This window comes from Grus americana, chromosome 16, assembly GCF_028858705.1.
Source record: "Grus americana isolate bGruAme1 chromosome 16, bGruAme1.mat, whole genome shotgun sequence".
Classification (NCBI taxonomy): Eukaryota; Metazoa; Chordata; class Aves; order Gruiformes; family Gruidae; genus Grus; species Grus americana.
This window is the reverse complement of record NC_072867.1, coordinates 14724467-14752287: the sequence shown is the minus strand read 5'-3', so window position 1 is coordinate 14752287 and position 27821 is coordinate 14724467. Positions and strand designations below refer to the sequence as shown.

Genomic DNA, 27821 nt, shown 5'->3' with positions numbered 1-27821 from the left:
TCTCTGCTTACCCCCCTCCCATGGCTGGCTTGGCACCCGCTGCACGGTCTCCCTCAGCCATCAGGACTGGGATCGGCCGCTGCAGACGTTGAGGCTGAACTGGAAGACATCCCCTCAGCCGGTGGCAACCTGGGATAAACCAACATGGCGCTTGAGGTCCAAAGGGGCTCCCTGGATGAACAAATGAGGGCTGGGGGGAGGACGCTGGTGCCACAGTTGCTGGACGGGGATGAGCACCCAACACGGTGGGTGCGCAAAGGGGACAGGGCCCCATGGCCCCAGGCCGATGGAGGCCTTGGAGGCTCACCGAGAGGAGAGGGGGTGAGCAGCCTCTCTGGGTTTTGGGGGGAGAAGGCCCGCCGGGGTGCTGAGGCGGCTCGTGCGGTATCCGCCGGGGCCACCTCAGCGCTGGCGCCCCGTGGGTGACCCTGGGCAGCCGCACACCCGTGAGGAGCCGACGCCGCGGGCGCTCCAGACCGCCGAGGGGGCTCCGGGCTTCGGTGAGAGGCCGCCCCCGCCGCCCCGGGGCTTACACGGGGTGAGGCGGTGGGGCGGCCCCGGGCGGGGCCCTGAGGTACCTGAGGCGCCGGCGTCCGCGGCGCGGCCAATCCCCGGCGGGGCGCGGGCGGTGCCTGCCCGCCCTGGGGCGCCCCGGAGTGCGGCGGCAGCTGCTGAGTGGATCCGTCCCGGTGGCGCTTTGCCCTGCCCGGCCCCGTTCTGCTCCATGGAGGCGGCTAACGGGGCCCTGCCCGAGGGCGCGGCGGGGGGTTCCAGCGGCAACGTGACCGCCTCGTCGGGCAAGAAGGAGGTGAAGGTCGTGATCGTGGGGGACGGCGGCTGCGGGAAGACGTCGCTGTTGATGGTGTACGCCAAGGGCGCCTTCCCCGAGGTGAGCGGGCTGTCCCGCCGCCGGGCCCGGGACGCGAAGGGGGCTGGGGACCCGCCGGCAAAGCGGCCGGAGCTGGCAGCGAGCTGCCTGTCCCTGGCTAGAACCGCTTCTCCTCCCTTTGCAGCAATACGCCCCGTCCGTCTTCGAGAAATATACTACCAGCGTTACGGTGGGCAAAAAGGAGGTCACCCTGAATTTGTACGATACCGCAGGTAAGGGGGTGGTTGGGTTTTTTCCCCACACTTTCCGTTTCCCCGATCCCAAAACTGGAAGAGGCGTTTTCTGTGCGGCCGCTGGGATGGTGCCGCGCTGGGGCACCGACCTGGGACTGAGCCCAAATCCAGCCCCTGGGGTTTCGTAATTTCAGAGAAATAAGCAGAAACTGCTTTTACCGGTGTAAAATGTTGCTTCTGTGGACGTGCCCCTATTTCTGTTACAGCAGCTTTTGCTGTGTCAACTTAAACCAGACTGATAACTAGAAGACTGTAAAGCTGGACATACCTTCAAGCTGCTACTAGCATACTTTTAGCGTAATATCGCAGTTAAGACTGTTAGAAATTAAAGTACAAACAAAACAACAGCCATTACCTGTTGCGTGCATTAATGTGCCTGCCAGAAAAAAAGGATCCCTCGTTTAATGGCAGTTCTAGCTGTGGACTTGTTCATTATCTTAACAACCCAGTTTATTAAGAAAATCACATAAAATAGCAAACATATCTGAAGGTATTAAAACCCAGCTCCCAGATGCAAAGCATAATACAATCAACCAGGAAAATATTTTAATCTCCTGCCATGTGTGATCAAACAGCAAAGGAGAAAAAGCCTGGTTTGTGTTCAAAAGGAAAAGGCCGTAGCAATAAAAGTTATTTGAAAATACTGGTAGTTTGTTCGGGTTCATTTCAGGAACTTGTGAAATGGTTTGTGTTCAACTTTATTCAAAGTTCCTAGACTCTGTTATCAAGCTGCATTCCTAAACAAACCCTAAATTTGACACATGCTCCATTTCAGCTCAGGGTAAATCCTGTTTCAGTTCAAGCCTGTGGAGTTGTTCCAAATGTACACCAAGACGAGTAAGAACTGAATGCAGTCTATATTCATTTCTTAATAGTAATCAAACACATTTACCTTCTTGCATACCGTACATGATATCTGAGTAGATAATTGTAAAGGTTTTTAATCTAAAAGCAAATTTTATTGCTAGTCTTTACTGCAGTATAGTAAGATCCTGAGCACCTAATTTGCCAATATATCTTTTTGTGTCATGTTACTGTTCTTGATTTCAGTGATTTGGATAACGTAGCTTCTACTGAATGGCAAGGCTTTTGTATTTAAATCTTAAAGAGGGCTTTCCTTAATATAGTGTGCTGGCACAAAGAACTTGCCACAGTGAACTTGTTGAGTTTTTATGTTTGTTTGCTGTCAGTGTGGAATTTTTGCCTGTCACAGCGTTCTTGATACTTGGCTGTCTCTCATTTAAAATCACTGTGCTGCAGCTTCCAACATTTGCCTTTGGAGTATCTTCCAGGCTTTAAGGAACACAGGCTGGATCCAGAAATGGCATTAGGTAGGGCAAGTTCAGTATTGCAGCACTAAACTCTCGCAAGCCCGGCATAAGTGCCCGGCTCCTTGCGTCGTGTAGGGAGTTCAGCTCTGCACAAGACCTACAGCTACCAGCTGCCTGGAGAATGCTCGCTGAGCCCGGTGCTGGTGGCTTGTCTTACCCTCTTTCCTTGTTCAGGCATATAACTTTAGCAGAAAGTGTCTCTACCTTTTAGTCTAGAGTGTCTGCCATTTAGTTCACAGCTATAAATGCTGTCTTGGACCAAAGCACTGCCCCATTGAAGAACTGAGCAGAACGTATTTTGTGTGGAGATGCCATTGTTGCCTAGTTGGCAGTGCTCTTTGCCATGAAAGAGCAAATACTTTCCATTTCTCATCTGGAAACCTTGAAAGCCAGCATGTTTTACCTCCCAAAACAGTGTCACAGTCACCAGGCCACAAGTTGCTAGAGGCTGCTGACACTTGTCTCCTCCCTGTCAAATTTCTTTTACTTTGCATGTGACACATCAAGATTATCAGGTGCAAAGAAAAGGGGGACACTGCCACCTTGGTTAAGGCATTTGCTTGGGAGGGGAAAAGACTTGATTTTTGGTTCTGTTTCAAAGCTGCTCATGTAGTTTTATGTTACAGATTTGTGTCATACTCTCTAATTCAAGCAGCTTTTCATCCTCTTTTTGAAGCTGGAAGTTATGCTAGAGGAAGAACTCACTTGAGCACACATTTTAATCCCATCCTGGTTTTAATAATACAAAACCGATGTTGAGTTCCGTAAGGGTTAGACTAGGACTGAGAGCTGTGTCCTGTCCTCTAAGTTCAAATAGTGCAGTAAGAGAAGAGCAAGGGGAGCGTCCAGTTCAGGAGATGAGAGCTCCTGTCGCTCTGCCATGTGGATGCAGCATGGGAGAGGCAGTTTTGGAATCAGTGTTTCACTATGTTGACTTGCTTCTGTCATACCATGCAGCAGCAGCTCATTAAATTCCTCTCTCAGTTGGGTGATGATGCTCCAGGGTGGGTGTACAGCAGCAATTGCAGTTTAAAGAGGAGTCTAAACATACAGCTTACTACTGGAAGTACAGTAGATTAACAGTGCAGCATATCGGCCTTATTTTATGAATCTTCTGACTTACTAAAATGCTTGAGTTGGTCTTGCTGTTCTCTAAAATCCTAAGACAGCTTTATGCTTGTGTTTTGCTCCTCAGTGTGAAAGGTTACCAGATAATTCAGATTATCTTAAAATAATTTAAATGGGATCAAAAGGATATAAAACCATTTATGAGGTGAAGAGCTTCAGCTAAGTGCCATGTAACAGTGTAGAGGAGGAGAAGGCAAAGCTGTTCTTCTGAAAAGCATCACTGGATCTTCATGATGCACCCACTGCAGAAAGGACTTCGATATTTTTAGGCTCTTGCTAAGAGCAACACTAAATACAGCTGCACATTCTTCAGCGTCATGGGAAGGTAAAGGACAGGTTCAGCTTCGTGGGCTGTTTAAAGTTAGAAGGATTCTTTGTATTGTCAAGTCCTGTGCAGCTTGAGACTTACAGCTTGTCCTACTTACTGAAGGAGAAGGACACAAAATGCCTAAGAATCAAACATTTCAAGCTACAAAAGGTATTTTTTTCTTGACAAGGATTTTGGTAACAAATGAAGCTAATGAGTTAGTCTAAAATATGCAGGAATAACTTTCTTTGGTGAGACTTTTGTACTATGCTACTCTGTCTTCCTCATCAGAGACACCTCTTGCTGTTGCAGGAAGTTGGTGGTATACCTACGCAATGTGTAAGGGCTTTGTAATATCACTTGTCTCATCTGCAAACGGGCTTTGCAGCTGCTTATTCAATTAAAAGCTTCCCATTTCTTGCTGTGCTCAGTAGAGGCAAAGGCATTGAGAGGTAAATTAACTCTGCAATTTTTTTACATACTAAGGGAGCAGCGTTGATGCTTTAGCTGCAGGTCAGGCACAAGGTTCAATTTCTGATGCCGTTCGGTGCAGGGCTTTCTTGGACCAAAGAAAAGAGCTCTGCTGGGCTGGGGAAGGCTGGAGAGGAAGTAATGCCTCATCATTGTGGGTGCTCACTCTGACTGGCAGGAAGTACATGCAAAGCCTCCAGCGGGGTTTTTCAGGTTTGTAATGACAGATGCATGACAGTCTGAGGCCTTAAGAGAAATTTTTAAAGCTGGTTTATGCAAGAGTAATTTTTTTCATAACTTTGAAAGGGAGGGAGTGCCTGAGAAAGACAAAACCCCCAACTTCTCAATTGAAGTGCGCCCACCCTAGGTGTCCTCTTCAACTGGCTTTATCCCTGCCAAGAAGAAAGTCTCCCAATTTTTTCTAAATTGAGTAGCAAAAAACCACAGCTGCTTAGCTAATAACCATGGCATTCCTATGGAGCCTGCAAAATAAGAAATCAAAATAAAATTGGGTGCATTTTTCTGTGTCTGTGAGGGCTCCCCATCATGCAGTTCCATGTCACAAACCACGAGTGTGGAGCATTACAGGCAACATGCAGTTGTACGTAGGAAGTGGTCGGCTGGTCTGGTCTGGGTGGCAGGATATGACATTCTTCCTTACCCGCTGGTGGTTGGTGGCGATGGACAGCATCGCTGTACGTTAGGGCTCAACACTATTGTTCACCCGCTCCTGACAATGGGTGCTGAGCACCTTTACACACAGGCTGGCACTTCTTTGGTGAATTGGCAAAGGGGTGAGGAGGAGCAGACGGAGATGAATGTGCACGTGAGACCGAGACCTGCGGTGTCATTTCCCCCGTTCACCTTCAACCATCACCTGAGGTCCCACCCCACCACAGGGCCCAACTGCAGTGATGTGGGTTACGCAGCATGTCACAGAGGGACACAAGAGTGTGATCTTTTTGCAAAGAATTAGCAAATTTTAGATGAATTCAGCTGGACAAAGGTTTTTTCTTTAAAAACCCAAGCAGAGTCTCTGATGCTACAGTGAACTGAGGAAGGCAGAGTCACAGAAATGCTCACACATAGGCATACATTTGATTGATTCTTCCACAGCATGCTTTTTGTTAATTGGGGAAAGAAAACAGCTACCTGTGCTTGAGCAAGCACACTCGGGGGCTTTGCGTATACACTCAGTTAGTGCTTAGGTTCAGCCCTGTTCCTTCATTTTAAAACTCTTACACTAGAGGACCTAAATCTGTGCCAAATTAGCTCTGACCACAGACCGAGCAGCTTTACAGAGAAAAAGTCTCCCAGGCCCTTTCTTGCATTTCATCAGCAGCACTTAAGGAGAGGCGGTGAAAGGGATGTCGATGTTTAGACACTTACAGCTTGATCTGGATCCTGTTACATCCTTGGCAACTGAAAAACTGCATCTGAGCTCTTAAAGAATAGCTTCCTCTCCTTCCAAGTGAGTACTGCAATCATCTGACCATAATACAAGTTAAGCAATTACCATCTAACCTTACCCCTGTGGTCTCGCATTATACCTTGTTCCGTGCTTTCTATTTGAAATTCCAAATATGCATAGAGCTGCATTTTACACAGCAGAATTTTTTCATGTGTCTATTTTCTCAGTTTGCTAAAAAAAAAAATTAACTGTACAGCTGGTTTTGAAGATGAAGGTGCAGTTCACTGGGGCATATCTATAGTTTTAAACTTGCAATATAGTATATTTGTGTCACATCACTGAAGACATAGGAGAACATGGTTTTAGCTGTATGTTCCGATTCCACACAAACTGATGCGTTTCTTCCAAGGGCACAGTCCTGTCTGCCTCACAAATTGCCAGCAATAACTTGGAGGACCTTTTGATTTTACAAGCTAAGTTGGTAGAGGCTCAGAGGCATGAACTTGAACAGGGAAAATTATACACGCAACATAACAGTAGAGGAAGTTAGGAGGAAAAAAAAATGTTTGGCACCTGATGTGTTCAAGGCATTTGGAGGATTATCTCAACAACAAAATGGTAAATCGTTTGCAAACAAGTAGGTGGATTTGGGAGAACAAGGAGGGCTAAGCAGCACAGTCTTTGCTCTGAATGTTTATACAACATGCATAATTTTGTCAATTGTCTATTATTTCTGGATTAAACATTGAGGGATCAATCCTTCTTTGTTCTACACCTCGTCCACAGGGCATGCTGCTCTTGCGGGAGCTCAAATACAGAGAGTGGTCCAAAGCTAAGATTCTCCTTTTGCAAACATCTCAGGCAAACTGCATAATGGCTTATCCAGTACGGACTGCCTTGCAGTAACCTATATCTCAAACCATCGTTTAAATTAAGGAGGGGGGCAAAGTATCGTAGAATTATTTGCTTTCTGCTATCTGCAATTCTTCAGATTGCAGCTGGAGGCAAGCACGTTGTCTACAGTGGTAAGTGTGTGACTTGGGACTGAGCCAGGTGCCAGGGCAGGAATTAGTTGGTATAAAGTTGGAGCATGCTGAAATTTTTGGCATCCCTTCGTTTGAAATACCAATAAAAGGTTTGCGATGTGTAACTTCCCTGTAGGGCAGTTTCGGGGCTGTGTGTGCATTGTGGGGATCATGGGAAGGAACGGCATTCCCCATTCTTGTTTTGGAAAGTTGGTGCATCTCAGAGACGTACCTGATCCCAGGGACAGCATTCAGGCAAATAGATCTTCTACAGACTGCTTAAATCACGGTTTCTTCCTTATCAAGTCTCTGAAAAAAATCTCAAATGAACAAGATTGTTTTTTTTTCCTGAGCTGCCAACTGTATCTGGTAATTACTGCTTTCTTGAACTTAATCTCTCAAATTAAGACACCTTCAGACCCCAGCACGGTGCTTACTCCCAAGTCACATGTACAGCAAGGGGAAGAGTACAGGTCTGAAGCAAATTAGCTTCCTCCTGTCAGATCACGTGCTAGAATATCCCTAATCAGAAGTATGACAAATCCCCTGCTTTTCCAGAATTCAGCAGCATCCCTAAAATCTGCTGTGTAGTCCTGCTTCAAAGACCAGTTAAGCCTGGCTTATGTTGCAGCATGTCTTGTAAAATCACATGCACGCTGCTACGGCGAGCAGCGGTGCTAAAGGCATGGTGTGCTAATCACTGCTTCCTCTCAGCTCACTGGGCTGGGAAAAGCAAGCTGGAAAGTATTGAGCTTGAGACACCGAGGTTTTTACTTCAGCATTTGCATCTAGCAGTTATGGTGTTTCTTCTCTTCACAGCATCACGTGCACAAACATATTTGGGAGAATGGAACCGCTGCCAAATTGCAAATGTTTTAATCAATAACTGGCAAATTCCTCTTGCTGATTTTGCTTGTGAACAGCAACTTGGGAATTGGCAATTAGAACAGCTTCTAAGTTCTTAGCACTTGGACAATGCAGGCTTTTTATTAAAAACTTGCCAAGGGCATGTTTCATATTGTAAAGTGTCAGTTTTGTCAGTAACGAGGAATCTCCTGCATTTAAGAGAAGGAATTTTACAAACATGGAAAATGTGGTCTATGCAATTATAGTACTATCGTTCTTGATCAAGTACGTATCTTTACATGTTCTCATCATGTTGCTTGTTAAGGGCAGAGATTTCTTTTATCCAAAACATTCTCTGTGTTTCAGGGCAGGAGGACTACGATCGGCTACGACCACTTTCTTACCAGAACACAAACGTTGTGTTAATTTGTTACGATGTCATGAACCCCACTAGCTATGAGAATGTAGCAGCTAAGGTAAGAGGCTCTCATAATTGCTTCAACCTTTTAAATTAATTACATACACCTGATATATGCCAAGATGTCAGATTAAAAAAGCCAATGCTTTTAGTGTCCTGTACCCTGGGCATGTCGATGCACAGATCACTCATCACGCACCGAGCTGCGGGTCACAGACCTTAGACCTGGAGCTCACCTCTCCGCGGCTCCTAAGTGCTCAGAACTGGGGTTGACTCTGCAGTACGCTAAAAAAGATCAAACACCAGCAGTGAAATTGCTGCTTTATCTGGAGCGATGTCACACAACCATTTTTAGATTCAAGTCTGCTTCCATCACATGCACATTTAACTTCTGGGGAGAGACAGAAGCAACCGCTTGTGTGTACTAGGATTTCTGTAATGCTCCAAAGGAGAAGTTAGCATTCCTGTATATAGCACCAGCAAAACACAGCAAGACTTGGTCCAAATTCTGCTCTTAAATATGACTTTAGAGGATCTCTTCTGAATTTAAACAGATGTTCAATAAGCACTTTGGCATAGCAGCAGATGCCACCTATGTTTTTATAAAGCAACTGACTTGGGGTAGGACTTTTAAATGTTTCTGTAATGTAAATAGTGGATGTTGGGCCTCTATCACTAGATTAACAACTTTCAAAACCGTGAAATCGCAGCGTATATTAAATGCTGGTTCTGTTCCCTGGCTTTATTGTTTTGATTTCAGAAAAAAAAAAGAAAAATAAGCAAAAAAAAAAAGCCAGATGTAAAAGTTTTGTTTTTCTACCATCAGTGGTATCCTGAAGTGAATCACTTCTGCCGTGGTGTCCCACTCGTACTGATTGGCTGCAAGACAGACCTTCGGAAAGACAAAGAGCAGTTGCGCAAGCTCAGGTCTTCTAAGCAGGAACCCATTACTTACAACCAGGTAAATACAAGTGCATTCAAAGTGGTGTCCTCTTCGCAAGAAGTAAAGCACACTTACTTCACTGCCATCGTTGCTCACAAGTGCAATCAGATACTCCAAAATTAGGTGATTGCAGTGTCCAGATACAGAAACCCCCATTAGTGCTGTCAATAATTTCTGTAAGTCCTTTTTGTAAGTGGCCAAATCACCACCCATTTTTAGTGCCCAAGTAAAGAGAAATTTGAAGAGTGTTTTGCATGTCTTCGGGTGTCTGAAAGGACACTACTAGCTACGCCTTCTAGGCTCATTGCATCTCATTGTTGTCTCCTTTCACAGCTGGGGTATTCCTGTTACAAATTTGTAAGCTTTGACAAGTTTGTTGGAGTCCCTTCATAATTTTTATTAGGATACATTGCTCCCATCGCTGGTACTTTGATCAGGATTGTGAGAAAGACTGGAGATGCTAGGATACACATTACAGGATTAAAAGTACTGACTGTTGTGGAAAAAAATGTGTTTTGCAAACCCTATTTAAAAATAAATCTTTCCAAGGACAATAGCAGAAAAATCTGCCAGACTTCTCTAATATAAGAGACTTTTCTTTGAAGTCTCTAGTAATTGAAAAAAATCTACATATCATCAAATGTTTTCAATTTAAGTATTTCAAAGCAGCAAGATTTACAACTAGAGTTACAAGACCAGCACAACTGTCCTAGGTACAGGAGAAACAATTGGCATGGAACAGCTTGTCCCATGTCACACCAGACCTTTTTGCTGTGGTCTCCCACTTTTTTTTTTTTTTTTAACTACAAAGCCACCCTCCTCTCATCTCAGAGCAAGAACAACAGCTTTCAAACTGAGACACAAATCCAGGGAACAAGGTTGAGTGCAACTAGGACCTGGAATGAATCACTTCTTTTTCTAAACAGCGTGATAAGAAACTGCAACTGCATCACCACTAAACCACGCTGGGACTTCCAGCTTGTGCATGAGACAAGATGCTCATCCTGTCGTGTTGTGAACAGCTGCAGATTGTCCCTCATTTGCATTAATAACTCCCTTCATCACCCTCACACGTGAGGTCAGGGCAAGCAACAGATACTTTTGGCAAGTCTGCTGAGGCCTCATGCAATTAAATTCCAGGGCCCACGTGATGTACCAACTTTGTCTCCTATGTGAGCCCTCCCACTTGGTTTTTCTCCCCTTAAATATACACTACCTCAGTCTTTTACAGCTGACGGCATCTTGAGTCACGCAACATGATGCTTCCAATGCCAGGCACAGAAGAGCTGAACAGTATCTGCCAGCACTGCAGCTTGCAAACAACTGGAAGGAGACAAACTTCGCTTAAATATGCTGGAGAAAAATCCCTATAGAAGCCTGAGTACTCAAGTAACCCTACTCCCAGGGCTTATAATGAATAAATGCAGAGTTTGTGAGCTGTGGGTTACAGACCTGGAATTCACACTCAAGGCTCACAACTATTCAAAACTGGGGGCTGACTCTGCAATGACAATAAAAGGATCACGAGCAAAGTAAGAAATCACCCTGTTTTGTCTGTAGTGATTTTGCACAACCAGAATTGCATGCACGTGTTTCAGATTCTAGTCTGTTCCCATTGCATGCGTTTGGGTGAGTTTGAGAAGCGCAGGCACCCATTTGTGTATACGAGGATTTTGGCTGAGCCCTTGTGATGCTCCAAGGCAAAAGTTGGAGTTCCAGCATGTGCACCAGCAAAACAAGGCAGGGTCTTGGCCCAGATTCTGCTCTTGCATGTGACATTCGTTACTAAAAGTGACATCACGTAATAGTTGAGCCCAGGCCTGAAAAAAATACCACCATGTAGACATATCATCCTCACTTAAGTATCTACCTCAGCATTTTTTTTAAAACAATTTTAATACTATTTTTACCCTATTAGCAGTCTGCATCTTAGAGTCTCTAACGCATTGAACTGTTAAGGCCAGGCTCTAGATCAACATAGGGAAAAAAAAACCCCAAAACCTAGTTTATTTAACAGTGCCTCGGTTTATTACCAATGCCACTTACGCTCTAGCACTATACTCAGAGGCAGCTTCTGTCTTCCTGACCTCATGATATGAAGATACACAAAATAATTCCCATTCTTTCCCATCTCACCTTCCTTCTCTTGTGCATTGGGTTCACGTCTTTTCTTACCTTTTGTCCTTTCCAGGGTGAAGCAGCTTGTCAGCAGATTAATGCAGAAGTTTATCTGGAGTGCTCAGCAAAATGTCGTGAAAATATAGAAAATGTTTTTAAAGAAGCAACAACCATTGCACTGAACGCCATGAAAAAAGCCAAGCGCCAAAAGAAACGGACAGTGTGCTCAGTGTTATGATCTGGACTGCAAGAGAGTATCAACTGCACAAGAGCCGAGCAACTTGGATTTTAACAAAAGTATAACTTTAAAGACCATTTTTTTCATTACATATTTTCATATTCCTAGAACAATTTTTATTTTAAAATTTTAATTTAGTATTTTTGCACTTTCGTTGCACTGCTTTCCCAAAGTTTTCAAAGCTCTTTATCAAGGTTAACTGATGCTGCATGCCTTTGTCCATCTGGCTTTTGCTCCTAACTGCAAACGACCACCACTCAAGTCTTGGACTCACTGTTTAAATGGCAATGAACAGCAACTGCTACTATATGACTTAATTAGTGGGGTTTTTGCCTCAGCAAAATAATTGTGGCATGCTATAACTACAATTTACTGTCTTTTTCAAGCAGAAAAGCTGAAAAGCCACATCAGGCACCTTTGAAGAGACAAAAATTAAGTTCTGTCTTAACCTTTTCAAATTAATTTACTTAGTGGCAGTGGTATGAGTTAGCCTCAAGCTGCCCCCAGAGAGCAGAGATGGAGCAGCTACTACGTGTAATGTAAATTACAGTTTTACAATAAGCTTATATAGCTTATTTAATACATGACAGATGCAAATATTGGTGCATGCTAGGGGAAATACTTAACTCCTCCATTAACTGATGAAGTAATCTTTACTGCTATAAATTAAAATCTTCCCTTTGTGATGAAGGTGTCAGTTGTCTGTTTAAGGACAAGGGATGCTCCCACACATGCTGCCTCAAATCTCCTAGTTCTTCTGCACATCTCATGCAGTGAGATCTCAGATTCCAGGAGTCTAATAGACAAACATCACACATAGAACCTGGTAACTACATCAGACAGATTTCATGCAGCTTTATCCTCTGCTGGATACATGACCAGCCGCTGAAAACCTGTTTTGGAGCAAGCCATCATTATTATTTCACTTGCAGGGTAGAGATCTTGATCCTTGAAGTACTACTTTTTTTCCTTTCTTTCTTCCCCTAACTTGTTTTGATTTAATTAAGGTTTGTGAATCCCTATACGCTTAAAATGGAAAATTAAAAAAAAAAATTACAAGTTTGTGCACATCTTTGCCTGTTGAAAAATCTGGAAGAATCATGCAGCCCTTTCTCCATGAGAAGACATTTGTCAGTAAGACACAGAACCGCACATGACCTTACCCAGAACGAAACTGAAACATCAACGCGCAGGAAGTTACCACGTTTACCCTCATCTCCACGCCAGGAATCTTTGTTGCTTTTTTAATCTGAGGTTTCTCATGCTGCAGAACTCCAGTTACTCACCATGTGCAGAGCTCCCCACCCCTGGAGAACCAGGTCCACTGCTCAGATCCAGCAGGTTCCAGCATCACTCTCAAAATAAAACAATTTACATTTCGTAAATGGAGAAGTCAAAGGATAAAAAAACCAAACCCAAACCTCACAGGGTGTGCAAAAGTCAAAAGTTACAGCCCAGCTAGTGTGAAAGTTGTTCAAAATATGCAAATTGCAATTTATTGTTCATGCCCACAGGACAGTGACACTGTAAAGGTAATTTTGCTAACCTTGCAGCAACAGAAGAACTGATGAAACCATTTCAAGTCCGTAGTGCGTACATATACTTCTTCATGAGCACGCTTCCTGGGAGAAGGGCATAATTTTCAGATCACGCTCTGCCAAAACACATGCCTGATTTGGGCTTTGTGCTAGCTCAAAGGAAGCCTTCGCTGTTGGGAAGGACGCTGCCCAAAGCGGCTCACGATGCTGCAGTTGGCCTTAAGAGGTACAGATGTTACAGCACCCGGGACAAGCTTATTTGAATGAGTAACCTGAAGTTCAAGCAGCACAAGGAGTTAGGCAGGACAGCAGGCAGTATTTGTGCTCTGCCATCCTCCTGAATGAGTGTTTACATTCTCTTAACTATTGGTACAAGCGCAGCATCCAAAGAAAGTATTAAATATTTCCGCTGAGCCTGTCCTCCCCTTTCCAGAACGGCATTGGGAGCGAAAAAATACTGAAATACTGAAAACAGAAACCGAAGTGCAACTGCACTTATTGCCACTGATCAAGGCCATTTTAAGGAAAAAGCATCTCGAAAAAACCTGAAGGGTGGTGTATTTGTTACTAAAAATGGGCTGAAGCAGCAGCATATTGGATGGTTTATTTTAGGTCTTTTCCAGGCCTGGACAGATGACCTGGTCTCCCTGGAAAAGAGCTAGCAGACTTCCCTGCCATTTAACAACTGGTTTTGCTTGTTTGTTTTTGTTTTTAAAAGAGGATTTTCTCTTCTTTAAATAGTTTTTTAAAAGTGTATATAGCAGCAGTATGGTACAAAGATGGGTATTTTTTTTTCACAGTACACACAGGTTAGTATTGCCACTGAAAATATGCCTTAAACAAATGCCTTTAAAAAACAGCATTCAGTCTGTATTACTGATCAACCTGGAGTGTTCATAAACCTTCGCAAATCCAATATCAGGAATTTAAATAATAAAACTGGAAAGTGTTAAATACCATTCCAGAACTGGAATTACAGTAGATCCCACATTTTCCCAATGCTGGCACTTTGCCGGGCAGGTGCATGCTGCTCTATATACATAAAAAAAAAAACCCAAAAGCAAACATGTTTTGTATTAAATATACATAAATAGCAGGACCGTGGACTGGAGAGCCATGCTTGTGTTAATACTGAGTTTGTGCTGGCAGAGTCCGTATCCTTCACCAAACACGGGGACGGATGAGTCCTTCCAAGCCCGTCGATGGTGCAGCTGCAGTTTATAGCAGGATCTGTCCCGAAGCCAGCGCCTGCTGCAGGCGGAGGGACGGCGGCGCCCGGTGTCAGCATCTGTCACGCCAGGGAACGGGGATTCACAGCTTCTTCATTTTGTCTTTGTTTTTCTGGAGTTTAGTGTGCACCACTTTGAGAGTAGTGAGGAAGTTCCCGAGGAAGAGCAGCAGAAACGTGAAAGCCAAAACAAAAACCTGAGAGGGGAGAAAGACAAAAAAAAAAAAAAATAAAGGTGAGAGCTGAGGGTACTGCTTTGGCCACATTTAAGCAAGCTCCGATGGGGCTTGGTTGGCAAATCCAGGGATCAGTTAGCACGGAGATCCGAGAAAATCGCAGCCAAATTTACAACCACGCATCCAGCTGTGTGGGTTAACAAGAACTATATTTTTATCATGATCCTTTAAGTAGCATTTACTACTTTTTAATATTACAACATGGCTTATATTCAACACTGCTGGACTTTACCAGACAGTAAAATCAAAGCATTAAATGCAATCTAATGGATTAGCATTGTGCTACAAGCACGTTCGTCGAACAGCAGTGGCACAGGCATGGGGGCATGACACATTTCTGTGGGAAGGTGTGTTCCTCCTGCACGAGGCAAGCACACAAGTTCCAGCAAGATCTGACCAAAATAAAGACCATCAGGTTATCTGCACCACTGCATGCGTGATGTGCTCCAGCCTGGATCCAGAGGAGCAACTGTATAGCTGGAAAATGGACAGACGTGTTTGATGGGTGACAGCAACTGAGAAAATAAGCGGAAGGATCCCTAAAAGTGGGGCAATAAAGTGGCTAATATGTTTTTAAAGTGATTCACTGCCATTCCTTTTTTTGTCACTGTATTTTTGGATGTGTAACCCCCGGGTCAGCCATAACGAACCACCAGCAGCTCCGCAGCCACTGCTATTAAATGCCCGTATACATGAACAATATGGAGAGCTATTTACCCACACGTATTTTCTTCCCCCTACACCCTCTGCCTTTCAGTTTGTGTGGTCACCCATGGGTGCACGTTTCCTTACAGTAACTCACATGTATTTTGAGTTCTTTTGTATAGGCTCTGTGCCACATCATCCCGAGATATTTAGATGGGGTCAGATACCAAAATATCTTTAAAGATGTGGTTAAACACCCCCTCTCCCCCCGCTCCATGCTTTTTCTGTGCAGAACCAACACCCACCTGCCATTCTTTGCACTCCTTATGCCTTGACAATCCAAAAAGCGTGATTGCATTATATAGCTGCCAGAACTAAAAAGAAAAAAAAAAAAATTTAATTACTGGCAAAAATCCCAAACCTTAGAAACATTTGCCGCAGGTGCACGTGATCTAAAGCACGTTTTTAGAGTGCTGCAACCGCAGCGGCAGACCCTCCCAGGTCCCGCACCACAGAGGGAGGAACGGGGTTACCCGACTTACATGCCCAAAGAACAAGAAGGGAAGGAGAAACGTCAGCCCCCGCCACATCCAGGACTGAAATCCTTCTGGAAAAGGTTAGCAGAAGAGACAGAGAGTGAGCACAGAAGAGCCAGGACTGGAGCTGCAGCCCTCCCCACCCAGACCACCCCATAAGGGCTATTCCCATCCTGCTCCACAATAACCAACTGATTTAAAACACAGAATTGAAGGTGGGGTAACGGGAAGAGGATGAAGATGCGGATGACCAAAACCTCCATCTTAACCCTCTCAAGGGCTGACGGAGATGAGATCCCCCTGCTCCCCACCACGGGACCCAAAGAGGGGGATAAAAACCTCGGTTCCCCTCCTGCCGTAGGACACAGGCAGCAGGGCAAGGGGTGGTGGCTCTGCAAAGCCACGCAGCCTTCTCCCTGTCGCTGCATCTAAAACCTGCGCAAAAACTTCGCAAACCAAGTATGGCAGAAAACCTCACCTACTGTAAGGTCCAAGTGGTTTCTCTCCCCCAAAGCACGGAGTCTATAAAGGCAGCCTCTTTGATAATAATATTGTAGGAACTGAACGCAACCTGGAGAAGGAGAGAGAAACCATCATTGCATTGGCTATTGAGAAGTATGATAAACATAAACTATTTTAATAATGTTTAATCCAACAGCATTTAATTATATTTGCATGGTATGGTTTATATTTGTACGGTTTAATAGTCCAGTATTTACCAAAAAGATTCTTCTGAGCATGCAAGATACAAAACTGTTTTATCCCGTGAATTAGCAAGGTAGGATATACTCACTCTGAAATATTGAAAACGCTAAAAATTGACTGCGAAACATTTGATACATGAGTCCATCTGGCCTGAAAGCAAAATACAAAGGAGGTGTGTTTGATAAAAAGCATAGGATGCCGTGCCCTTCCCCTTCCCTGCCAAGCTGGATCCCATTAGCAAACGAAGCGAGCAGCTGGTACCCAGCCTGCTCCACCCCATCGGGAGCCCAGAGAGGGTGCTACAGCCGCACATCACAACTCGGGCACGTAGGAAACGCTCTAATCGATTCGCTTTCCCCTCTCAAATATGTATGAGTGCTGCTTCCTCTTATTCATTTGCTTATCGCTATTCCCTAGGCAGCAATCGAAGCCGTTCAGCTACCTAAGGGTAGTTCGGGGTAGATAGAGGACAGGGCACCTTCTGCTCCAGCCACTCTCTCATCCCTGTTCAGATTCAGGAGCAGAAACACTTGCTGTTTTAAAACCATTTTTAATTATTAACTAATCAGTTGATGCCAAGTTGAGAAAGGTTGCGCAGGGGCTGTACGTGGGGTGCATCGCTGCGTTGTTTGACCAACGCCACCACCCGCAGGAAGGTAACTTGCATTTTTGGCTTTATACCCTGTTTGTAATCTGGGTTCAGCGAAGGCACCAAACAGATTCATTTTGTGGTGTCCTCCCTCTAAAGCTTAGTTCCACAGAGACAGAAATCGGGAGACTTGCAGAGATTTTTGCTGCCATCAACACAACTACGGCTTAGGGTTTGGGTTGGTTTGGTTGTTTTTTTAAAACAGCAATGTAAATCCAAACTCGCAGTGCTGTATTTATCATAGAAGACATCTGTAACATCAGACAAATATTAAGTTTGATGCTTTGCCATGTGCCTGTGCGGCCACAGCTTCGTGGTCATGCTGGATTTAAATGCTCAGGTGATGCAAACACCGTGAAACAGGCTTGAAGCACCCGAGCAGGTGAGAGCAGACTCACCACGTTAACATTACTCCAGACAGGAATGTGGAAACGTAGTGATGAGACACCCACCAGCCTTTGATCCTGGACAGAAAAGACATGGCATTTAGATGAGAAACATGGATTTCAGCATTGTAAGTCTGGCTTTCCAGACAAAAAATGATCCTGACTTGGGGGAGGAGGAAGGACAGAGAACAAAATAGACGGCCCAGCTCCAGCGAAAGGGGTGCTGCGGAACACTGTCCTGGCAACACGGCTTAGTTGGGGGCACAAATCCACGACTGCAGGAGGGAGGCTGAGGACTGGGGCACATCCCGTGTGCTCCCACGAGCTCCCCAGCACAGCAAGAAGCAGCAGTTCCCACAGCACGAGGTACCGCAGTGACTAACGATGCACAAGTTTCAGCCCACGCACCCTTTTTTTTTTCCCCCCATGCTATGCAAATAAGCGGCGTTTCCAAGTCCTTCCTACGAGGTCACTGTTTCTTTCAGACACGACCGCTGCAGAAAGCTCAGAAAATCACAGTAAAGTGAGCAAAGGCTGTAGTGAGGCAGAATCAAGAAGTGAAGAGCTGCCCCAGGGACGGCACTGCTTTAAGAACTAAACCAACATGATGGGTTAATTTTGGGTGTCTCCAACCAAAAGTGTGTAACCCCCACCACAAGACAGCACCAACTGACTGCGATGGGGATGCAGCGAGCCCAGGCTCAGCCAGGGGCTTCTCTGTTGACCTCAGGCAAGCGACTTCATCCCCCTGTGCTTTGGTTTTTCTGCTGCTTCTCTGGCCCCACAGCAATTCCCCCCCATCTCCAGAGAGCACCCCAAAACAAGACATCCCTCCCGCAGCAGCCCTGGGGCCAGCGCTGGGAACTGCGTCCTCAAGCAGCTCCCAGAAATCAGCACATTTTTAAGATTGTGTGTGTGTGTCCCCACCCTGGCAAAGCAGGGGGACCCCGATTTTCCCAGCGCACACACCACAGCAGTGCCTGCCTCCAGGCACAAACCCCTCTCGCGTACAAACTCTCTGTGCAGCCTTTGGAGCAGGAGTGAATGCATGACGCTGGGCTAACGTGATGCTGGCTGCTCAAAAGGTGGCAAACAAGACACGTTAGAAGTCCAATAATTAAATGCAACAGGGAGCTGCAAATATCGCAGCAGGAGCAGCCGCTCACCCAGCTCCAAACCAACCTGCAGACTCATGCCTGGGAAGAGACGTGGCGATTGCTGCGGTTTCCCTGCACCAGCCTAGCTGGATGATGAAAACCAGGGAGGTGCAACCATCAGGTTATTGCTAACACCTAACACCAGACCCCAGGTTAAGTTACACAAGTACAAATTTAAGCAACTTCTCAACCCAGACCTAACAGAGATGGTCCAGAAGCGATTCATCAGCAGGACCTCGCCACCCTGCCATAGAGGAACGAGGGCTTGGAGTAAGGATCATCTTTCAGTTAACTCCTCCCAGGGTTTTACTCGTGTTCCCAGCTCTTTATACAATTATCTCTAACCACCAGCTTTCCCTCGACGCGACTGTAATTTAGTCAAACGCTCCAGGAGATGTGGCAGTGACCGTAGAGCCAGTACCTCGAGTTGGTCCTTTCACCAAAAACACACACACTGACACCCCAGACCACATCTACAAGGAACCCGTACCTACCAAAACCATCCAAAACTTTGGACCAAGAGTTTTATGGACTTTTAGGAACTGCACTTTCTTGTCCCTCTCCAAACCTCAGGTGGCCACATCTGCCCTTGGACATGACCAGGGAGGGGGACGGAGACACCAGACCCTGCAAGGAGGCATCAGCATCTCGGATTTGCTGGGCTTCGGTGCCAAGCTGAATCCCCTTTTATCACTTGTTTTTCTTTTAAGGGCATTTCATGCTTTAAGTAGTTTTGCAGGTGGCACGGTACCTTGATCCATTGCTAATGAGAATGCTTTCCCGTATCGTCAGCGTGCAGTAATACCACACTAACAGAAAGTTAAACACTTCATCTGTCACCCTGTTAAACAGAAAAAACACACAGTAAAAAAAAAAATCCCGTTAATTATAAAGGCACATAAAAAAAAATAATCCCTATTTTTCCTCCTTCCCCTTGGGCGAATGAAAACCTGCCCAAGTGACGCCACGGTCTCAGTCCTGAACATCTCTAATCCCCAGGGAGAACTGCACACGTCGGCAGCACTGCCGGGCTCAGAGCCCTTTCCTCCGGGAAGTGCCCGCGATACAACACGGCAGATCTCGAGCCGATAAGCAGGTACGCAGAGATGACATTAATTCCTTCTGAAGGAGAGAAAGCACCATGGAAGCAGCGGATGATCCAATTTACAGAGGCATTTCCAGGCTAATTCAATGAGGAGATTCCATGAGATCTATATAAATCCAATCAACTAAAAGAGCAGAGGAGCATTACACTCTGGGGAGGAAAAAAAAAAAAGCCTTTATTTTGCCATTTGCAAACCCCTGAAGCCAAGGGGACTTGGGACGGCCTCTGTGCGCAGCAGCATCGTTCGGAAGTGCCCGGCTCCTGGTTTTTAAGCAAAAACTGAATGCTGGAAGCTTGTTGGTGCTCAGACACTTTATCACGACCTAGAGATAACGTTTCAGGTCTGATCATTTCATGCAAATCCTCTCTTGTTGCCTTTGCAAGCCCAGAGCTGCAGCACGGTGCCGGTCCCTGCCTGGGACAACCCATGAGCAAAACCAACTGCTCGTTCCCAAGCACGGCACGATGCAGAGAAATAACAGATCGGGAAACACAATGTTGGACTTCTCCTAGTTACAAGAGACTCCAAAAAAAGTTAAACAAGGAAAAGCAAGTAGCTAAAATACAGGTCCTGCCAGTGTTGGAGAAGAGGTGCAGAAGCTGTCCTGCTGTCCAACCGCTCAAAGCCTAAGCGCTGCCAGAGCCCGTCTCACCATCCTTAACAGAAGATCAAGTAGTTCAAATCCAGCAGATTTTCATTCAAAATATTTGGTTAAAAGTAAAAATGCAGCTTACCTGTAGTGGAGAATAAACCTGCAGGTGACGGCCCCGAGTAACAAGATTATTGTCAGATAAAGTTTGAACTTCTCATACTCGTCCTTGTAGGCGAACCTGGAAGGGAACACAAACGGGTGCTTTACCGGAACGTGGCTTCGCTTTTTCCAAACCAGATACAAATACACACACCAAGCCCAGAGACAGAGGTTTTGCTTGAAACATTTAGGAAACCAGCAGACAGCGGTGAAAGGCAGCGTTCTGCCTGCAGGGTCCGTCTAGGCTGCATGGCCATTACGTTGCAAGACAACAGCTTAAGTCCATACGAGCTGGTTTCTGGGTTGGCATGGTGAGATTTAAAAAAAAAAAAAAAAAAATTTTTTTTAAAAAAATCTCCATTTTCTGGAGCATCGTATGCCTAGAAGTCACAATACCACTTCTCATTGCTAACCCTCCCCTTGTAATTAAGGCAACAGGCTGGGCTTAAAAGCAAACGATGGACCGAATCCATCGGAGCTCCACAAAGCGTTAGCTTGGCCCCGTGTCACGGCACGACTTGCCCACCCTCGACAATTCATCTTCTATTGGATCTAAGAGAAAACCGTCCCCGTCTCTGGATTTCAGTCCATACCCACAGCTGGTCCCAGAGAAACCCAAATTCACACGTGCGGAAACGCTCACTCACTTTGCTTGGTTACTCAGGAGAGTTACGTTCACGTTTCCCAGCACCAGATTTAAGTACAGGCTGGAAGACAAAAAGTAAGTCTGATTTATCTGAACGCCGCGGGATGACACAGATCAGAGCCGAAGAGAACGGCGCATCTGCCGAAGCCACGTTTACTGTAGGTTTTTAATTAAGGCAAACTGGAGAGCCTGACTACAGAAAAGGGATTTAAATATGGAAAGATTGGTCAGCATTTCCAAGAAGTTAGAAAAAAGGTTTATTTTCCTCGTCCCCTTTCTGCGCTACAGTCTAAGGGGTGAGATATGCAGCATGCACTGACCAAACCCAAAAATAATGGGGAGAAATTGGGAGAGAGGTTTCTGAGAGACGTTTCTGAGGGGTTGCGGCATCGCACAGCCCTTAACGCCTGAAATAAATCCGTCCTAGTAATCCCACTTGGAGCAAAGTATAAACTTAAAGTTGGTTAAAAACACTATTTAAAAGAAAAAAGAGAGAAAATTCCTGTGCTGATTTAGTCTTAAAAAAATTAGCACAGGAAAACATCAGTGTGAAACGCTGAATTGCGTGATCTTTTGCCAATGCAGGGTTACTTTTATTTTAACAAAAAACCCCGTACTGCCTACACGCAGTACGCTAATGAATTCTGTGTACAACCGACACAGCAGCTCAGCAAGAGATTTATGACTAATCCAGTTCTACATGTATTTCTTCAACATGCACATTATCCTTCGGGAACACCACCGCTGTGAACACTTAAGAAAAAAAAAAAAAAATAAAAATCAGCCTTCCCAGAGCGCGTGCCTCCCCAGCGAAGCACGTACCCGTTCTTCTTCGGCAAGTAGGCTTCCATGTCGAAGAAGGCATTCTGCCTCTCCTTGATCTGGGTGCTGATCTCCTGAATGAGAGCAAACTCTTCAGGACTCGCTCTGGGCTTGCACCTGCAAGAACACAGAAACAAGAGATTCCTGTTCGTGTTTTTACCGCCTTTTTATTTAAAGGAAAATAATGTTGTCATAAAATCCACGCTGCTAAAAAAGCTAATTTTGCGAGTTGATGCCGTCATACGTTTTGCTCCTGTATTCCTGCAGTATCATTTGGCTTACTGTGATTTTATTTCACTGCCTGGTTTATGCCATTGTAGGTTATTTCAACCGGCTGGTTTATAAGTCAGCTTCTCTTTTCATCTCAGCGACAGGATTCTGTATTTCTTCCCTAGCAAAGCACTTAGGAATATTGTGCTTTTTTGCAGGAACTCCTTCCACTTTGGGAACATTGCGCGTGGTTTCTGAGAGGCTGCAGCTCTTCAGCCATGAAATATTTCAGGATGTAACAAAACACACAGCTGATGATTTACTGGCAAACTGCTGTTTTACCAATTAATGTAAAACAGAGAGCAGAGCACAGCGGCGTTAGCAACCCGCGGTGTCGGAGGTGGTGTTTTCAGACCTGCATACAAGGAATTTGGCCCGTGGCTCCTGGGGATCAGCCAAAGACACTTCCCTCCTGTAAATCCACCTGGAAGCGAGTTACACCTTCAGGTTCAAGGATTGATGCTGTTCTTCCAGCACGGCTTACGGAGCAAAGCTTTGCTCACCTAGCAAAACATACGGACCCAGAGCTGTACGGTTCTGCAGTGTGTAAGACCTACTGCAAGGATGCAGATCTATACAGGCTCCCTCAGAGATCTTCCTTACTTATAGGACTCCATCTCTCATGGGGTTACAAACATTTTATCAGGCTGCGATAAATGGAAGCAACTCAAAACTACCACCATGACAGATTGCGTATTAAAATGCCAAAAATCCAAATGCTTCAGTGGTTGGGGAAGGAGAAACATCCCATCCCCACCTCCTCCACCCTCCAGGTCTCCCGTTACCGTTGCAGGCTGTGCTTCAGGTCCCTTAGTGTCTTCTTCTGCCGGTGTATGGAGCTGCTGCAGGCTGTCTGCAAGCTGGTGACTTCCTCCAGTTTCTGCCTGTAAACTTTGTGTGTTTCCTGCAGGAGAAGAGGAGATGATTGGTAGGAAGAACCCTTCTAGGTTACACATTGCATTTGGTCCTCACCTCTGAAGGAAGCAAGCAAACCCCTGTTTTTTTGGGGAGTCAACAGGCACCCCTGCAGACAAGCAAGGAAGGGGCAATGCCGAACCAGTGAGGATCCAACGCGGCTTAAACGGACATTAATGAAGTTCCCGCAAAACCCAGAGCATCCTCTCTGCACTCATCTCATGTCTTCTTTCTAAGGAGCTTTCCCACTTGGGAGCTCCTTACTCCCATCCCACCCTGTAACGTTATCCTCCTTGATCCCAATCTGTCCCCATCAAACGGGCGGCTAAGTCGCAGAGCAGGATCTCAGATTTCACAGCCAGATTAAATCTGGGGAGAAAAAAAAAAAAAAAGAAGATAGACCCAGAGGGCAAAAACCACAAAGCCAGCTACAGACCCACGCCTGGGGGTTTAGATGCCTCCTGGCCACCACCGCCACCTCAACCCCATGTATATTCAAGCAACCCATGTAAGAGCTTAACCCGCCCCCTCCCTGCGGTATTAGATGCTCCTTGAGAGGAACTTCTTTATCACAGCTTGTTGATCCTCCGAAGCCCCGAATTAGCATTTGACTGGCCGTAACCAGGACATGCTAACCAACTGCAAGCCCGCCGAGAGGTGCCCCTGCTCTCCCACCCCTCCCTCTGCTCGGCAATAAACAGGCTCTACTTTTTCCCCCCTTTGCAATGATTCCACCACCCTCCCAAGTGCAGGGAGACCTGAGGAAGACACCTAACCAGCCACCGAGCAACGACCTCCGGGCAATTTTCCTTTTAAGGTCCATAATAGCTTGGAAAACAGAGTCTGCAGAGTTAGTGCTGAGAGAAGGCATGGGTTACACGGCTGTTGTGCCGGCTGCTTTATCTACTGGCACATCAATGACCGCGGAAAATTACCACTGGTTTTACAAAACAAATCTTTGTTCTCTTCCTTGTTAGGACCTGGCTGTTGGCTGTTCATTATTTACAGGAGCAACGCAAAACAAGTTCCGCTATCCAATTTAAAAACTTTAACAACCAAACTAACCACGTCCAGGCACCGCAGCTCTCACCGTTTCAGGATTGGTTTTGGCTTTGCCTTAGCACAGGCAGGACTTCGGGGCTCGTTGGATTGCAGTAACTTGTTCGGCTTCTCTGGGTGTCACACAACAACGTCTTTGGAAAGGCTGCTTTAAAGGGTGTAAGAAGCTCTTTGCCAAAAAAGTGTTTGAGTATTTATTGGAAACACAAACAGGCAAGTTGAGAGCTGGTGCAGTCTACTGCTAACCAGAACCATCAGGATAATGATTTCAAAATGACACCGGTATTTAGAAGAACATAACATTTGCTATTTATTCATCAAGAGAGGCGATTGCTTACAAAGGGGACCCACCGGCAGCGCAGGGAGCTCGGCACCGCTGTTAGGTTAACACGTATAACCCACAGGCCAAATACCTGCCTGTGGGTCGGGTTCGGTCACAGTGCTCGCGGGAAACGTCACACGGGGAAAAACAAAGGACCCGTGCACCAGGGAGAGGAGTGGTTTTGGTCCGAGTTGAAAAGCTCCCAGTGGAGATGGCAGAGCCGTCTCTGCACCCAAGTTTGCAAATTTTACAGCGTCGGGGCCACAACTGCCCATTTGCAGGTGGAAATCACGCTGCCCAATTTGCCTGCAGACTAAGGGCAGGCAGCAGTCCGGCACGGTGGCCCCACGCTGCAAGGTCTTTACATTTACCGTAGGTACCCCGAGGTCTATTTTCCATTGCACTCGCAACAGCCCTGCTTTTGGTCAGCACTTGTTCGTTTGCAGGACTCAAACCACATTTGTGGGGAGCCTAATCAAAACTGGTTGACGTGTTCATACACGGGGCTTAAATTAATAAGGTGTTGCAGCACAACTTGCATTTTGCCATGTCCCTGTCCCCAAAACTGCAACGGCCTGCAGCCCTGAGCTCCTTCTCAGACTGCTGCTCCAGAGACGAGGCCCTGCCCTGGCAACCCAAATGCTAAAACCCCGCAGATGTGGCTGCTTAGAATTACTTTGCAAACCTGGGATGTCCCCCAACCCCATCTCACTGCTGGCTCCGCTGCTCCCAGGGGATGCTCAGTGCTGCCGCACAGCAGCGTCAGCCCCCGAGGCTGGGCAGGTCGGAGCTCCCCAAACACAAGAGTAGCCCCGAGCGCCCCGTGCCAGCCACCCGGCCCGTCAGGGGCAGGAGCTATGAGCAGAGTCCAAGGTCCTCCTCTGCAGGAGAAGGAGGACACAGCCCCTGACCCAGAACTTACAACGCAATTAGAAAATACGAGACAGGGCAGGAGCACGTTGAAACAGATCGTTTTGCCCCATGGAGCCGGCACTACTCTTGATACACAAAAAAAATCTGCCCACCATCAATTTTTCCCCCCCCGCTGGTATTGCACAAGAGACCTTTTTAATGGGGGTGACCAAAGTACCTTGGAAGCGCCAACAGGGAGCTCCTTCCAAAGGCGAGCAGCAGCTCCCGTGTGGCCCCGGACCAGCATTTCCAGCTGGAGACACAAGTCAGGCAAGCCAAAAAAAGCGCTGAAGGGGGGTGCTGCAGATGCACGGGGATCGGGCTGCTGCCGGGAACACCACGCTCCTCAACAGCAAGACGTGCTGCGAGTGCGTCCAAAAAGCCACGTGCAAGCGCAAGCGTGAGCAGACACCAACATCAAAGTACTTGCTTACTAAACAGTTGGGATTTTTACTTCACACATCAAGGTTTGACTTGAATCCAGTTCGGGAGCACAGAGCCTTCCTCCAAAGCACATTTAAGCATCACCAGCACCGTGCAGAGCTGGAGCAGAGTCATGTCCTCACGTCAGCACCGTGTTCCCCTCTTCTGCAACACCACGTTCAGATACAAACTCCGCTCGTGAGCCCCGAAGCTCTAACAACGGATGTTATTCCAACTTTTCACCTCTGAAGTACTAACCACTGGGCAACGACGCCTCACGCCACCAGCAGCTGCCACCCCACCGGGGAACTTTTCTACTTTCTTTTTACAGAAGGGGAAACTGAGGCAGGGATCACTCACTGCCATTTTGCTGTGGTTTAGGTCAGACCTAAGCAGCATGCTCGGCAAGAAGGCCGGTCAGCACACGCAGCAAACAAGCGATCAACAAAAGCACGCCAGCTGGTGCTCCCCCCCAACGCCCAGCCACCACCTTTCCTTCTGTTAACAAGCGTCCAACCTGAACTGACTTTTAATTAAGACAACGAGCTAAATCTGGAAATCGCACCCTTTTTTTGTGGCACACGTTCTGTTTAACAGCCTAAAAGAGGCTAACAGCCACGCAGAGCGAGAACAGCCGGTCGTGTTTTAAAACTGGCTTACAGATTTAAGGCACGTGTACAGGCGCAGCGTTGATGACATACGGGGAAGGGAACGTTTCTGGAGGTAAAAGCGTTTTGCAGAAACAGCTCTCAGCCCTCGCTCCAAGGTCTTTCTGTCCCTCGACGCACTTTTGCGAGATGGATAAACAGCACTGGAGCCCCTCGTATTCCAGAGTCCCTCATATCCCACTGCGGGAAATTAAAAGTACGACCAGGCGACGATCTTGGCGCAGACGTTACCCCCATCACTCCTTCTGCCGTGCTACGGGTGCACGAAAACCCCAGGCCCCCGTTTTCCACCCTTGTTCCAGCAGTGGGAACCGCAGCACCACGTCCCCTCAGGTGCATCATCAGATGTACCGGGGACACGGTCACGGTTTGTTCTGGGATGTCCCGTGTGCACATAGCACCTGCCTGGGGGTACCAGGGCACAGAGGTATTTCTGGGGTGCTGCACAAGGATGTGCATCCATGCACGGCTGCGTTTCGTGCGTGCACCCCAGGCCTGCGGTGAGGGCGCAGCGAGGAGCGGGTGAGCCTTTCCGCACCCCTGGAAGCTCCTTGCTGAGGCTGCCCCAAGGCGGGCGTCTCCCGGGGAAGGGGTCAGAAGTGGGGACCCCCGGGGGTGCGCACTCCGCGCTGCGGACCCCCTCCCGGCCTGCGGCAGCAGTGAGGGTGCGGGGGGGGAGCCCTAAGGGCGAAACCGGCGCCGTCCTCCGCCCCGTGCATCGCCGCGCAAAGCGATGCAAAGCAAAGCCTGGGAAGGCAGGGCAGGGCGAGAGAAGCAGCGGACACGAAGCCGGGCAGCGCGGAGCGGCGCCGAAGGCGAAGCCGGGCGATGCACCGCGATGCCGCGCAGCCCTACACCGCACCGGCGCGGAGCCCCGCCGCCCCCTCCCCGCCTCACCTGGAGCTGCCGGAACTCCTCCTCCAGCTCCCGCCACTCGCCCCGGCACCGCTCCAGCTGCACCCTCATGGCGCGGTGGCCGCGCGCTGCAGCGCACCCGGGGCGGCGCGAGCTCTGCCGGCGGCGGCGCCGCGAGCCCGCACCCGGGCCCGGGGGCCACGTGCGTCCCTGACGTCATCGCGCGGGGCTGGGCGCGGCGCCGTGGCGCCGCGCGCCACCCGCCGCCCCTCCCCTCTCCGCCCCGCCCCGCCCTGAACTCCGCCCGCCTGAGGCGGGGGTCCCGCTCGCCCGTCGTTGCCCGCTGGGGTCCCGGTGCCGGTCACTTCGTGGGGTCCCCCGCGCCTCTCCCGGGTCCCTTCGCGTTGTGGCAGAGCCCTGAAGCGCTCCGTGGGGCTGGGGGGGGGGGGGATAAAACCCGAAAATCCTCCGTGTGGCGCTGGCGGAGCCGCGGGGACGGTCCCCTCAGGGAGACCGGCTGGCTGAGGTGACCACGCACCTGGGCTGGGGCGGGGCAGGACGGGTCCTTAATGTCAGAAAGAGAAAATGACGAGACGGTTCCTGATGTTGTTTATTATTACAATAATAACCGGCT

At 47.4% G+C, this 27821-nt stretch overlaps 2 protein-coding genes across 3 annotated transcripts; one reads left to right on the top strand and one right to left on the bottom strand.

The window, feature by feature from the left end:
• Positions 1–591: 591 nt before the first annotated feature.
• RHOF (ras homolog family member F, filopodia associated) lies at positions 592–12877 on the top strand. Of its 2 annotated transcripts, XR_008579521.1 has the most exons (6): positions 592–889; positions 1014–1101; positions 8008–8117; positions 8886–9020; positions 10224–10534; positions 11194–11333. XR_008579521.1 is itself a non-coding variant. In XM_054844367.1 (5 exons), exons 1-5 carry the CDS (start codon positions 725–727, stop codon positions 11356–11358), a joined length of 663 nt encoding a protein of 220 aa, XP_054700342.1. In that variant the 5' UTR covers positions 595–724; the 3' UTR covers positions 11359–12877. The 2 variants fall into 2 exon arrangements, 1 of the variants encoding a protein (XP_054700342.1); XM_054844367.1 differs by lacking the exon at positions 10224–10534 and having other exon boundaries at positions 595–889; positions 11194–12877.
• On the bottom strand, positions 12829–27394 carry TMEM120B (transmembrane protein 120B). The gene is made up of 12 exons (XM_054844366.1): positions 27230–27394; positions 22819–22937; positions 21764–21880; positions 20943–21002; positions 20279–20374; positions 19190–19279; positions 17294–17359; positions 16335–16396; positions 16020–16112; positions 15548–15612; positions 15311–15379; positions 12829–14321 (listed from the first exon to the last, which is right to left on the bottom strand). The coding sequence occupies exons 1-12, from the start codon at positions 27296–27298 to the stop codon at positions 14208–14210; spliced, it is 1020 nt and encodes a 339-aa protein (XP_054700341.1). The 5' UTR covers positions 27299–27394; the 3' UTR covers positions 12829–14207.
• Between the last annotated feature and the right edge of the window lie 427 nt (positions 27395–27821).

Excerpts from the sequence above, each read along its gene's own strand:
- RHOF (XM_054844367.1), top strand. The coding sequence starts at position 725 with ATGGAGGCGGCTAACGGGGCCCTGCCCGAGGGCGCGGCGGGGGGTTCC. Across the intron at positions 890-1,013 it reads CCAAGGGCGCCTTCCCCGAG|CAATACGCCCCGTCCGTCTT; the intron begins GTGAGCGGGCTG and ends CTCCCTTTGCAG. Across the intron at positions 9,021-11,193 it reads AACCCATTACTTACAACCAG|GGTGAAGCAGCTTGTCAGCA; the intron begins GTAAATACAAGT and ends TGTCCTTTCCAG.
- TMEM120B (XM_054844366.1), bottom strand. The coding sequence starts at position 27,298 with ATGAGGGTGCAGCTGGAGCGGTGCCGGGGCGAGTGGCGGGAGCTGGAG. Across the intron at positions 19,280-20,278 it reads AGGTTTATTCTCCACTACAG|GGTGACAGATGAAGTGTTTA; the intron begins GTAAGCTGCATT and ends TCTGTTTAACAG. Across the intron at positions 17,360-19,189 it reads CTCATTAGCAATGGATCAAG|GATCAAAGGCTGGTGGGTGT; the intron begins GTACCGTGCCAC and ends TTTTCTGTCCAG.